General features: G+C 39.7%; 1 protein-coding gene across 1 annotated transcript in view; it reads right to left on the bottom strand.

Annotated features, from left to right (window-relative positions):
* The window catches only part of DYNC2I1 (dynein 2 intermediate chain 1), a 302,447-nt gene that overhangs the window by 273,022 nt on the left and 15,370 nt on the right, over positions 1-14,055 (bottom strand). The window contains exons 2-3 of the mRNA XM_053713831.1: positions 12,841-12,894; positions 5,907-6,276 (exon numbers count right to left, since the gene is read on the bottom strand). Of these exons, the coding sequence (XP_053569806.1) occupies positions 5,907-6,276; positions 12,841-12,894 (424 nt within the window). The remainder of the gene's footprint in view (positions 1-5,906; positions 6,277-12,840; positions 12,895-14,055) is intronic.

The following is a 14,055-nucleotide window of genomic DNA, read 5'->3' as shown; positions in this document are numbered from 1 at the left end:
TACAGCTGAATAGTCTATAAAGGATCCAGCCATACCAAGCTAAATTTTAGGTGCAGCTAATGGCAGCCGGCATGGTGAAGTGGGGGCACTCATGGGTGTCTTGGACACTCTAAACCAGGGTACCAGTGCCCAATTTTAAGATACCAGTGGCTCCCTGGTACCTGGGTTTGTCAAGCCTTGACGTAGATAGGGACAGGGTAGCAAAGAAGGACATTGTTGTGCAAATATAATAACAGTAGATTGAGGTAACATGACTCAATAATGATGATTCTTTTTTTCTTTTTTTTTATCTAAAATCCTTCTGTTTCAGCTATGCTTCTACCATCAAGAAAATAAAAGACAAGACTGTCAGTAATCTACTAAAATATGTAAACATGAAAATATATAAAGAATGTCCACTAGATGGAGCTGTTGATGAAGCAGTTATATGGATTTTTGTTGTTTGATTTGGCACTTGTTTGAACTCTGTTGTATGTCTCACATGTCTACATTCGCTATTTTTAAATAAAACGTATTTATTAGTATTACAAATGTTTTGGGTTCTTTGTAATGTAAATAAATGCACTATTTGATTTCTAATTTTGTGCAGTCTATCTGTATGGTCTGGCCAGTACAAAAAACGAAGGATTGTACAAATTTTGTTATTCTGCATTTGCTAGGTAAACAAATGCTGTAAAATGGCACATACAGATATTTGTATGTTGCTCTTTTTAACCCAAATATATCCAGTGCCAAAATGAGTCGATTGCCACAACGAAATGTCACATCCCTATAACTGCTACACAGTGTGCTGCCACGTCTGACTCCAGCGTTACAAGCAGGAGAAAACATTTCTGAAGTGCCTACCGATGTCTGGGTGTTTTCTGAGTGCATATTTTACAAATTGATTTCTCTTTAAACAGTGTTAAGCTATTGTTTCTCTACATATTTTTACCATTCATATTCTAAACTTTATCGCCTTTTGCCTATTTCAACAGTGATAGCTTTAAATCGAAAACAAAAAATGTTGCTATTCAAAACGGAAACACTGATATTATGTTATGTCCCTTTAATGACTAAAAAAGTTCTCAACTATCATAGAATTAGGCAGAGAGCTGTCTGGCTCACTGCACAGGCACCATAGAAGTGCAGGTTTCTAAATATCTGTGTGCTGATCTTCAGACCATATGGAAGCGTTAAAAACAGCCCAGATGTATATACATATCTAGATAGTCTGAGGCAAGAGAGAGAGAGAGCAAACAATGGTCAGTGGTCAGGATATAGTCTCTCTCCATGTTCTTTTTTTAACCCCTTAATGACCGGACCATTTTTCAATTTTCTTACCCTTAATGACAATGGCTATTTTTACATTTCTGCAGTGTTTGTGTTTAGCTGTAATTTCCCTCTTACTCATTTACTGTACCCACACATATTATATACCGTTTTTCTCGCCATTAAATGGACTTTCTAAGGATACCATTATTTTCATCATATCTTATAATTTCCTATAAAAAAAATATAAAATATGAGGAAAAAATTGAAAAAAACACACTTTTTCTAACTTTGACCCCCAAAATCTGTTACACATCTACAATCACCAAAAAACACCTATGCTAAATAGTTTCTAAATTTTGTCCTGAGTTTAGAAATACCCAATGTTTACATGTTCTTTACTTTTTTTGCAAGTTATAGGGCCATAAATACAAGTAGCACTTTGCTATTTCCAAACAACTTTTTTTCAAAATTAGCGCTAGTTACATTGGAACCCTGATATCTGTCAGGAATACCTGAATATCCCTTGACATGTATATATTTTTTTTTAGAAGACAACCCAAAGTATTGATCTAGGCCCATTTTGGTATATTTCATGCCACCATTTCACCGCCAAATGTCATCAAATAAAAAAAAAAGTTCACTTTTTCACAAATTTTGTCACAAACTTTAGGTTTCCCACTGAAATTATTTACAAACAGCTTCTGCAATTAAGGCACAAATGGTTGTAAATGCTTCTTTGGGATCCCCTTTGTTCAGAAATAGCAGACTTATATGGCTTTGGGGTTGCTTTTTGGTAAGTAGAAGGCCGCTAAATGCTGCTGCGCACCACACGTAAATTATGCCCAGCAGTTAAGGGGTTAAATTAGGTAGCTTGTAGGGAGCTTGCAGGGTTAATTTTAGCTTTAGGGTAGAGATCAGCCTCCCACCTGACACATCCCACCCCCTGATCCCTCCCAAACAGTTCTCTTCCCTCCCCCACCCCACAATTGTCCCCGCCATCTTAAGTACTGGCAGAAAGTCTGCCAGTACTAAATAAAAGGAGTTTTTCTTTTTTTTAATAAAAAAAAAAAAAATGTTTTAGCTGTGATGGACTCCTGCCTTAGCCCCAACCTCCATGATCCCCCCCCCAGCTCTCTAACCCTCTCCCCTACCTAATTGCCGCCATCTTGGGTACTGGCAGCTGTCTGCCAGTACCCAATTTGCCCCCCAAAAAAGTGTTTTTTTTATTATCTTTTAATACCATTTTAATTTTTTCTGTAGTGTAGCAGCCCCCCACAATACCCCAACCCCCTCCCCCTCCCAGATCCGATATATATTTAATTTTTCCCCCCTCTTCCCACTCATTGGTGTCAGTGTGGGTAGGTAATCGCGCGCGCGCGCGCATGCGCGCCCCCGCACGCTCCCGGCACCCGGCGTGCACATTGCACTAACAGGAGCCGGATGCCGGGTAGCGATGGGCCGCCCACCCGCCTCCCTGTTGCGCTCCCACCCACCAACGAACCGGCCGCATCGCTACCGGTGCAGAGAGGGCCACAGAGTGGCTCTCTCTGCATCGGATGCTTTCTAAAGGGTATTGCAGGATGCCTCAATATCGAGGCATCACTGCAATACCCTGAGAGCTGCTGGAAGCGATTGCGATCGCTTCCAGCACTCTCTTAGACAAGTGACGTACCAGGTACGTCCATTGTCACTAACTGCAAGTTTTTGCAGGACGTACCTGGTACGTCACTTGTCATTAAGGGGTTAAACTTGCAGTATGAATATCCTGACCACTGCTCTATAATTTGAATCTCGCTGTAGCTCAATTATACTTTAAACTTTAACTGCAATTTAGACATTGACTGACAAAAAGTGTCGCCATAAAACAATTCAGCTTAATACCACCTGTTGTCTTCCTAAGTCTATTTATAATTTATTTGGATACACGCCCAGCTCTCTCTAATTAAAATTATTGGTAACTGTAAAAGGATGTTGGCTGACAATTGGTGTCGCCGTAGACTATTTTATAGTATTACTACTTAATGTTTTCTGGGCAACTAGAAAGTATTTGAATTTATTGATATTGAATCCCCTGGTTAACATTAGGTTTCACTACCCGAGTATCCTAGGGAGCAGCTGATTCTGACACTTGCGACACATCACTAGTTGTCGCTACTTGTCAGTGGGCACTACCGAATGGCCAGTCTAGGGGACCACACAGAAATCGACTATACGTGTGTTCTTACGGCCCCTCACATACGGGTCATATTTACAATTATTAGTACTATCAAATACCCAGTGCAGTTCAACACTTAATCCACCAATAGGGACTCCCCGATCACGGGGGTTATCAGATGCCTACAACAACATTACGTTACTATAACTTTATATACATTTGGGAATATCGGAGTGTCGAGTCTCATACATAACACTGATAATTGCTTTTACAGAGCCCCTACTACACGGGCCGTATTGACATCTAGCAGTTAATCTTAACATACTGTGCTACTACGGGCACTCTATGCAATTTCCAAAAGCTATTAGTATTTATAACTCCGTTTGATCGTCACTCCTAGCTACCCTGAGTTATATGTATTCTGGTGTTATCTGTCCAGGTTACTTATTCTATCTTTACTCAAAGTTACCAATATTCTCGTATTATTTATGATCCTTTTTCTTAGCATATTCTAAGAAGCTATGCTGTTACATAAATAACTCACTAACAATAAGGAGTTTCCCTACTACAAGGCTCGTCAGCCACTAACTACTATATTATACTGGAAATAAGAAATGCTAGTCTAAAATAATAGAGTATTGAGCTGTTTACTGAGAATTGTGGGGGTAATTTGCTTAGCCCTTATTGCTGGGCTGTATTCACTCCTAGCAGGTAACTTTAACAACCTGTACTATTCAAGGTACCACCAGTTATTTACAATTATTCAGTTGCTAGTGCACCAACCCCATTCGCATCTTACTCTTTTAAGCTTTATGCCAGCATCCTCTTATACCAATACCTATACCGTGGTATAATTACTCCTAGACCCAGGGGAGAACAATTACAATAGTATCCCCAATTTTGATACCAGGAGTGTGCATTGATAATTTTGATATTCGTATATACCTTGTTGACTCAGTACTTCATTGAGAATACAGCGATACACTAGCAGTGTCAGGATTGTTCTAAACTGTGTTTTTATGTTCTATTTCTAATTAATTATCTTTTATTTTTCATAACTAATAAAAGTTACGTTTTACTTATCACCTCGAACCGGATGTCAATATAAACATCCTTTCTTCACTGTGTATATTGATTTACTTAAAGTGTGATATCTAGATAGTCATTAACCAGTTAAACTGTGGCTGCACCCTAAAATATCTACTCTTATGCATTCAATAGAAAGTCTACTGCTGTTATTGCTCCAAAGCAGTTTCTCCTCGTTCAGTAAAGTGAAATCCCACACATTATACATCAACATTTCTACCAACGAGGGCTATTTCATGGTGCATATACAACAGTCCATCCTTACCTTATAAATGACCCAGTAAGAACAAATTAGGTGCTAAAACATGAGTATCTGAAATTTTACTGCCACCTTTAGGCCAAAATTAATATCACATTTTTTACTCTGCATTCTCTTCCTATTATTGCAGGTAAATTATAGAGTAAAAATGCTTTATAAGATCATCCTTTTATATTTGTATTTTTGTATATGTATCTATGATAGACATTAAAGGGACAGTCTACACCAGAATTTGTATTGTTTTAAAAGATAGATAATCCCTTTATTACCCATTTCCCAGTTTTACATAACCAACACAGTTATAATAATATACATTTAACCTCTGTGATTATCTTGTATCTAAGCCTCTGCAAACTGCCCCTTTTTTCAGTTCTTTTGACAGACTTGCAATTTAGCCAATCAGTGTCTGCTCCCAGATAACTTCACGTGCATGAGCACAGTGTTATCTATATGAAATATGTGAACTAACACCCTCTAGTGGTGAAAAACTGTTAAAATGCAATCTGAAAGAGGTGGGCTTCAAGGTATAAGAAATTAGCATATGAATCTCCTTGGTTAAGCTTTCAACTAAGAATACCAAAAGAACAAAGCAAAATTGGTGATAAAAGTAAATTGGAAAAGTGTTTCAAATCACATGCTCTATCTGAATCATGAAAGTTTATTTTGGCCTAGACTGTCCCTTTAACTAAAAACTTAGGATCTTTCCATAAATTATCAGTTCTCAGCCCATCCAAGTTAGGAGAGAGCAGTCTTATGTGATGAACAGACTGTAACATATACAGCTTTACATGTAAATATACATTCCTTAGTGAAATATTAGTATTATTTATTTGTAAAGCATTGCCAAACGCCATTAGGCTGGGTCTAGGCATAGAGTTACATAATGCCACTGTTTCAAAGTAAAAAGATTAGCGTGCACTCATAATAAACGTATTGTTTGGACATTTTTGGAATAAATGACATATCTATTTTCTGCCCAGTGGTATTAAGGGCACAAACCCTTGGAGGGACAGATATGTAGTTTTGCCAGCCCAGCTTTACACAGATTTAGTTTATGTTGACTTCTATTAAATAAAGTCTATGTGAAGTCTTTAGCGAGTAGTATTAGTGGGTGTATAATAAAATATAACGCACACCCAAACATACACTTACCTGCCCTTTCTTTCATTTCTTGGCCCTTGATGCCTTTCTCTTCTTCCATGTCTGTTCGTTCATACTGCCTAGATAATTTACTTGGCTCTTCCTCAACATGTTTTCTGTCTCTCATTTTCTCCCTTTCAAAGGGTTTAGATTTCTCAGACAGGTAAAATTTATCTTTTTCCTTCACCCGATCTCTGTCCTTTACTTTATCCTTATCCCTATGATGATCTCTAGCCATCTCCATCTCCCCAAATGTGTTCCTCTCTGGGGCTTTATGCCGCTCTCCTTTTCTGTCCATGAATATATGGCTCCGCTCTGCCTTTTCATTATTATCATCTTTGACAGGTCGTCTTTCCTTGTATTTATCTCCATGTTTTTCTGCCTGGGCAGGTTAAATAAGGAGACAAAAATATCAGCTTTACTCAAGCCTGAATGATTCATTTTTAATGGAAGGATAATAAGTGAAATTGTATTTATTATTCTGATAAATTCAGATCACTGTCTGTCAATATATTTCAAGGGTTGAACACAAACTATATACTCACAGCATACTGCTGCCCATCTCTATGAGCAAGATACTAAAGAGAAATTAAACAAATTGTAATTACATGACCTTGCCATAGATTCATATATCAGTAGAGTGTGAATGTTTTCTGCAATTGTTTTTTTCTGGCCAAACTCCACTTCTATTATTTGAAGGAGCCAATCCAGACTTGTAACTGAAGTAGACAGCCAATCCAGACTTGTAACTGAAGTAGACAGCCAATCCAGACTTGTAACTGAAGTAGACAAGCCTAGCCACTAGCATTTTGTTCACAAACCCATATTGTTTTGCAGTTCATTATCTGCCAATCTCTGCTAAGGCCAATTAGAAACAGATAAGAAGCAAGGTTGGGTTTGTGAAGATTGTCATGTGCTTTTGCAAATCTCGAAATTGTGAAACTTAAATTTTATTGTTTAATTACAGGAAAAGTGGACAAAAACATAATTTATGCTTACCTGATAAATTTATTTCTCTTGTAGTGTATCCAGTCCACGGATCATCCATTACTTATGGGATATTCTCCTTCCCAACAGGAAGTTGCAAGAGGATCACCCACAGCAGAGCTGCTATATAGCTCCTCCCCTAACTGCCATATCCAGTCATTCGACCGAAACAAACAGAGAAAGGAGAAACCATAGGGTGCAGTGGTGACTGTAGTTTAATTAAATTTAGACCTGCCTTAAAATGACAGGGCGGGCCGTGGACTGGATACACTACAAGAGAAATAAATTTATCAGGTAAGCATAAATTATGTTTTCTCTTGTTAAGAGTATCCAGTCCATGGATCATCCATTACTTATGGGATACCAATACCAAAGCTAAAGTGCACGGATGATGGGAGGGACAAGGCAGGGATTAAGCGGAAGGAACCACTGCCTGAAGAACCTTTCTCCCAAAAACAGCCTCCGAAGAAGCAAATTTGTAAAATTTTGAAAAAGTGTGAAGCGAAGACCAAGTCGCGGCCATGCAAATCTGTTCAACAGAGGCCTCATTTTTAAAGGCCCAGGTGGAAGCCACAGTTCTAGTAGAATGAGCTGTAATTCTTTCAGGGGGCTGCTGTCCAGCAGTCTCATAGGCTAGGCGTATAATACTCCGAAGCTAAAGGAAAGAGAGGTTGCCGAAGCTTTTTGACCTCTCCTTTGTCCAGAATAAACGACAAACAGGGAAGATGTTTGACGAAAATCTTTAGTAGCTTGTAAGTAAAACTTCAAGGCACGGACTACGTCCAGATTATGTAAAAGACGTTCCTTCTTTGAAGAAGGATTAGGACACAATGATGGAACAACAATACTCTTGATTGATATTCTTGTTAGAAACCACCTTAGGTAAAAACCCAGGTTTGGTACGCAGAACTACCTTATCTGCATGAAAAATCAGATAAGGAGAATCACATTGTAAGGCAGATAGCTCAGAGACTCTCCGAGCCGAGGAAATAGCCATCAAAAACAGAACTTTCCAAGATAAAAGCTTAATATCAATGGAATGAAGGGGTTCAAAAGGAACTCCTTGAAGAACTTTAAGAACCAAGTTTAAGCTCCATGGGGGAGCAACAGGTTTAAACACAGGCTTAATTCTAACCAAAGCCTGACAAAATGCCTGGACGTCTGGAACTTCTGCCAGACGCTTGTGCAAAAGAATAGACAGAGCAGAAATCTGTCCCTTTAAGGAACTAGCTGATAATCCTTTGTCCAAACCCTCTTGGAGAAAGGACAATATCCTAGGAATCCTAAACTTACTCCATGAGTAATTCTTGGATTTACACCAGTAAAGATATGTACGCCATATCTTGTGATAGATTTTCCTGGTAACAGGCTTTCGTGCCTGTATTAAGGTATCAATGACTGACTCGGAGAAGCCACGCTTTGATAGAATCAAGCGTTCAATCTCCATGCAGTCAGTCTCAGAGAAATTAGATTTGGATGATTGAAAGGACCATGTATTAGAAGGTCCTGTCTTAGAGGCAGAGTCCATGGTGGAAAGGATGACATGTCCACTAGGTCTGTATACCAGGTCCTGCGTGGCCACGCAGGCGCTATTAGAATCACTGATGCTCTCTCCTGTTTGATTTTGGCAATCAGTCGAGGGAGCAGAGGAAACGGTGGAAACACCTAAGCCAGGTTGAAGAACCAAGGCGCTGCTAGAGCATCTATCAGCGTCGCTTCTGGGTCCCTGGACCCGTAACAAGGAAGCTTGGCGTTCTGGCGACACGCCATGAGATCCAACTCTGGTTTCCCCAACGATGAATCAACTGAGCAAACACCTCCGGATGGAGTTCCCACTCTCCCAGGTGAAAAGTCTGACGACTTAGAAAATCCGCCTCCCAGTTCTCCACGCCTGGGATATGGATTGCTGACAGGTGGCAAGAGTGAGTCTCTGCCCAGCGAATTATTTTTGAGACTTCTAACATCGCTAGGGAACTCCTGGTTCCCCCTTGATGGTTGATGTAAGCCACAGTCGTGATATTGTCCGACTGAAATCTGATGAACCTCAGTGTTACTAACTGAGGCCAAGCCAGAAGAGCATTGAATATTGCTCTTAACTCCAGAATATATTTATCGGAAGGAGTTTCTCCTCCTGAGTCCAAGATCCCTGTGCCTTCAGGGAGTTCCAGACTGCACCCCAACCTAGAAGGCTGGCATCTGTTGTTACAATTGTCCAATCTGGCCTGCGAAAGGTCATACCCTCGGACAGGTGGACCCGAGACAACCACCAGAGAAGAGAATCTCTGGTCTCTTGATCCAGATTTAGCAGAGGGGACAAATCTGTGTAATACCCATTCCACTGACTTAGCATGCATAATTGCAGCGGTCTGAGATGTAGGCGCGCAAATGGCACTATGTCCATTACCGCTACCATTAAGCCGATCACCTCCATACACTGAGCCACCGAAGGGCGCGGAATGGAATGAAGAATACGGCAAGCATTTAGAAGCTTTGATAACCTGGACTCCGTCAGGTAAATTTTCATCTCTACAGAATCTATAAGAGTCCCTAAGAAGGAGACTCTTGTGAGTGGGGATAGAGAACTCTTTTTCCTCGTTCACTTTCCACCCGTGCGATCTCAGAAATGCCAGAACTATCTCTGTATGAGACTTGGCAATTTGAAAGCTTGACGCCTGTATCAGGATGTCGTCTAGATACGGAGCCACCGCTATGCCTCGCGGTCTTAGAACCGCCACAAGTGAGCCCAGAACCTTCGTAAAGATTCTCGGGGCTGTAGCCAACCCGAAGGGAAGAGCTACAAATTGGTAATGCCTGTCTAGAAAGGCAAACCTTAGGAACCGATGATGATCTTTGTGAATCGGTATGTGAAGGTAGGCATCCTTTAAGTCCACTGTGGTCATGTACTGACCCTCTTGGATCATGGGTAGGATGGTCCGAATAGTTTCCATTTTGAAAGATGGAACTCTGAGGAATTTGTTTAAGATCTTTAGATCCAAAATTGGTCTGAAGGTTCCCTCTTTTTTGGGAACCACAAACAGATTTGAATAAAAACCCTGTCCTTGTTCCGTCAGCGGAACTGGATGGATCACTCCCATTACTAGGAGGTCTTGCACACAGCGTAGGAATGCCTCTTTCTTTATCTGATTTGCAGATAACCTTGAAAGATGAAATCTCCCTTGTGGAGGGGAAGCTTTGAAGTCCAGAAGATATCCCTGAGATATGATCTCCAACGCCCAGGGATCCTGAACATCTCTTGCCCACGCCTGGGCGAAGAGAAAAAGTCTGCCCCCTACCAGATCCGTCGCCGGATAGGGGGCCGTTCCTTCATGCTGTCTTAGAGGCAGCAGCAGGCTTTCTGGCCTGCTTGCCTTTGTTCCAGGACTGGTTAGGTTTCCAGGCCTGCTTAGATTGAGCAAAAGTTCCCTTTTGTCTTGAAGCGGAGGAAGTTGATGCTGCACCTGCCTTGGAATTTCGAAAGGCACGAAAATTAGACTGTTTGGCCTTTGATTTGGCCCTGTCCTGAGGAAGGGTATGACCCTTACCTCCAGTAATGTCAGCAATAATTTCTTTCAAACCAGGCCCGAATAAGGTCTGCCCCTTGAAAGGAATGTTGAGTAATTTAGACTTTGAAGTCACATCAGCTGACCAGGATTTGAGCCATAGCGCCCTACGTGCCTGGATGGCGAATCCGGAATTCTTAGCCGTTAGTTTAGTCAAATGAACAATGGCATCAGAAACAAATGAGTTAGCTAGCTTAAGAGTTCTAAGCTTGTCAACAATTTCAGTCAATGGAGCTGTATGGATGGCCTCTTCCAGGGCCTCAAACCAGAATGCCGCTGCAGCAGTGACAGGCGCAATGCATGCAAGGGGCTGTAAAATAAAACCTTGTTGAATAAACATTTTCTTAAGGTAACCCTCTAATTTTTTATCCATTGGATCTGAAAAAGCACAACTGTCCTCAACCGGGATAGTGGTACGCTTTGCTAAAGTAGAAACTGCTCCCTCCACCTTAGGGACAGTCTGCCATAAGTCCCGTGTAGTGGCATCTATTGGAAACATTTTTCTAAATATAGGAGGTGGGGAAAAGGGCACACCGGGCCTATCCCACTCCTTACTAATAATTTCTGTAAGCCTTTTAGGTATTGGAAAAACATCAGTACTCACCGGCACTGCATAGTATTTATCCAGCCTACACAATTTCTCTGGCACTGCAATTGTGTCACAGTCATTCAGAGCAGCTAATACCTCCCCAAGCAATACACGGAGGTTCTCAAGCTTAAATTTAAAATTAGAAATCTCTGAATCAGGTCGCCCCGAATCAGAGACGTCACCCACAGACTGAAGCTCTCCGTCCTCATGTTCTGCATATTGTGACGCAGTATCAGACATGGCTCTTACAGCATCTACGCGCTCTGTATCTCATCTAATCCCAGAGCTATCGCGTTTGCCTCTCAATTCAGGCAATCTGGATAATACCTCTGACAGGGTATTATTCATGATTGCAGCCATGTCCTGCAAAGTAATCGCTATGGGCGTCCCTGATGTACTTGGCGCCATATTAGCGTGCGTCCCTTGAGCGGGAGGCGAAGGGTCCGACACGTGGGGAGAGTTAGTCGGCATAACTTCCCCCTCGACAGACCCCTCTGGTGACAATTCTTTTATAGATAAAGACTGATCTTTACTGTTTAAGGTGAAATCAATACATTTAGTACACATTCTCCTATGGGGCGCCACCATGGCTTTTAAACATAATGAACAAGTATCCTCTGTTTCAGACATGTTTTTACAGACTAGCAATGAGACTAGCAAGCTTGGAAAACACTTTAAAGCAAGTTAACAAGCAATATAAAAAACGTTACTGTGCCTTTAAGAGAAACAAATTTTGACAAAATTTGAAATAACAGTGAAAAAAGGCAGTTACACTAACAAAATTTTTACAGTGTATGTAACAAGTCAGCAGAGCATTGCACCCACTTGCAAATGGATGATTAACCCCTTAATAACAAAAACAGAATAATAAATGACAAAAACGTTTTTTAAACACAGTCACAACAACTGCCACAGTCTACTGTGATTGTTACCCTCCTCAAACACGACTTTGAAGCCTTTTGAGCCCTTCAGAGATGTCCTGGATCATGCAGGAAGAAGCTGAATGTCTCTGTCAGTATTTTTATCTGCACAGAAAAGCACTAAAATAGGCCCTTCCCACTCATATTGCAACAGTGGAAAGCTTCAGGAAACTGTCTCTAGGCAGAAATCAAACCAGCCATGTGGAAAAAAAACTAGGCCCCAATAAGTTTTGTCACCAAACATATATAAAAACGATTAACATGCCAGCAAACGTTTTATATTACATTTTTATAAGAGTATGCATCTCTATTAATAAGCCTGATACCAGTAGCTATCACTGCATTTAAGGCTTTACTTACATTAATCCGGTATAAGCAGCATTTTCTAGCAAATTCCATCCCTAGAAAAATATTAACTGCACATACCTTATTGCAGGAAAACCTGCACGCCATTCCCTCTCTGAAGTTACCTCACTCCTCAGAATATGTGAGAACAGCCATGGATCTTAGTTACTTCTGCTAAGATCATAGAAAATGCAGGCAGATTCTTCTTCTAAATACTGCCTGAGATAAACAGCACACTCCGGTACCATTTAAAAATAACAAACTTTTGATTGAAGAAATAAACTAAGTATAAAACACCACACTCCTCTTACGACCTCCATCTTGGTTGAGGCTTGCAAGAGAATGACTGGATATGGCAGTTAGGGGAGGAGCTATATAGCAGCTCTGCTGTGGGTGATCCTCCTGCAACTTCCTGTTGGGAAGGAGAATATCCCATAAGTAATGGATGATCCGTGGACTGGATACACTTAACAAGAGAAATAAATAACAAGTATAGTGTAAAGTTGTTTAATATGTATTTTATATTATAAACACAAGCAAATTACCTTCAAATGCTTTTTAAGATCTTCAGTTTTCCATGTGTCATCTAGAGATTTTTTCTGGAACACAAACATAATATATCACACAATATATTTCAAATAAATGCAAATTACATCAAATACATTTTCAAACAGTATAGGTTAATTCCTTAAATAAATAATGTGATTCCAAAGGCTATTTATTTATTCTCTACAGAAAAGATAAAAAGGATTTTTTTTTTGTCAAAATATTTCTTTAATTGGAAGTCTGTTTAAAAAGCAGGTTATAATTTATTTCACGTTTAGCTATTTAAACCCTGACTTTTGTTTAAAAATATAGAACACATACTTGACTTGTATTGTTATTATTTATTATAAAAAAAGTTTCTAAAATACTGTTGCCTTAAAAGTCTTTGTAAGTCTGTAAAGTTAAATTCTTATTGATTTTAGGATGACTGTAAGTAATCCAAAAGTTTCACATAATAAATTACACTACAAAACATGTAAGGTATTAATGTGATAAAAGAAAAATACAGGGCTCTAAATTTATACTAGTCCTCATGTCCTGGACCAGTAAGAATTCATTGCAGACCTGTAAAATTTAGCTTTTTCCTGCTTAATAGTGACGGCACTAATAAAGTTTCATCCCTGACTGGTAAACTATAGTGGCAGTTTTCTAAATAGATAGACTAATTGGTATACATAGATAATGTAAATGCTTTCAACTGAATTATCTTACAATTTCTGAATTTTAATAGTTTATCAAATCACAACAAATAAATGAAATATAAAAAATGGTGTTTATTTATGTATAAATGTCCTTAAAGGGACATGAAACTCTACATTTTTCTTTCATGATTCAGATCGAGCATGCAACGTTTAACTTCTATTGTCACATTTTCTGGCCTTTAAAGTGAAGGTCAATTTTGACTAATTAGTGCCCGGTTTTTAATAATCCTATTAAAAACAAGGGCACATCAATTCATCAAAATTGACATTTCAAGCATTTTCTTCAAAAACATACCTTTTAATCCGGAGAGCCGCTGCAGCGCTTCCTCCGCCCATCGCAAGTCCTCTTCGCAGGCCGGGGGAATCGATGGAGCAGCTTTCAGGATTAAAAAGTAAGTTTTTGAAGAAAACGCTTGAAATGTCAAATTTTGATTAATTAAAGTACCCTTGTTTTTAATAGGACTATTAAAAACCGGGCACTAATTCGTCAAAATTAATCTTCACTTTAAACCT

This window comes from Bombina bombina, chromosome 5 (assembly GCF_027579735.1).
Source record: "Bombina bombina isolate aBomBom1 chromosome 5, aBomBom1.pri, whole genome shotgun sequence".
NCBI classification, from domain to species: domain Eukaryota; kingdom Metazoa; phylum Chordata; class Amphibia; order Anura; family Bombinatoridae; genus Bombina; species Bombina bombina.
The sequence above is the reverse complement of the archived record's forward strand: the minus strand, read 5'-3'. Positions and strand labels throughout refer to the sequence as shown.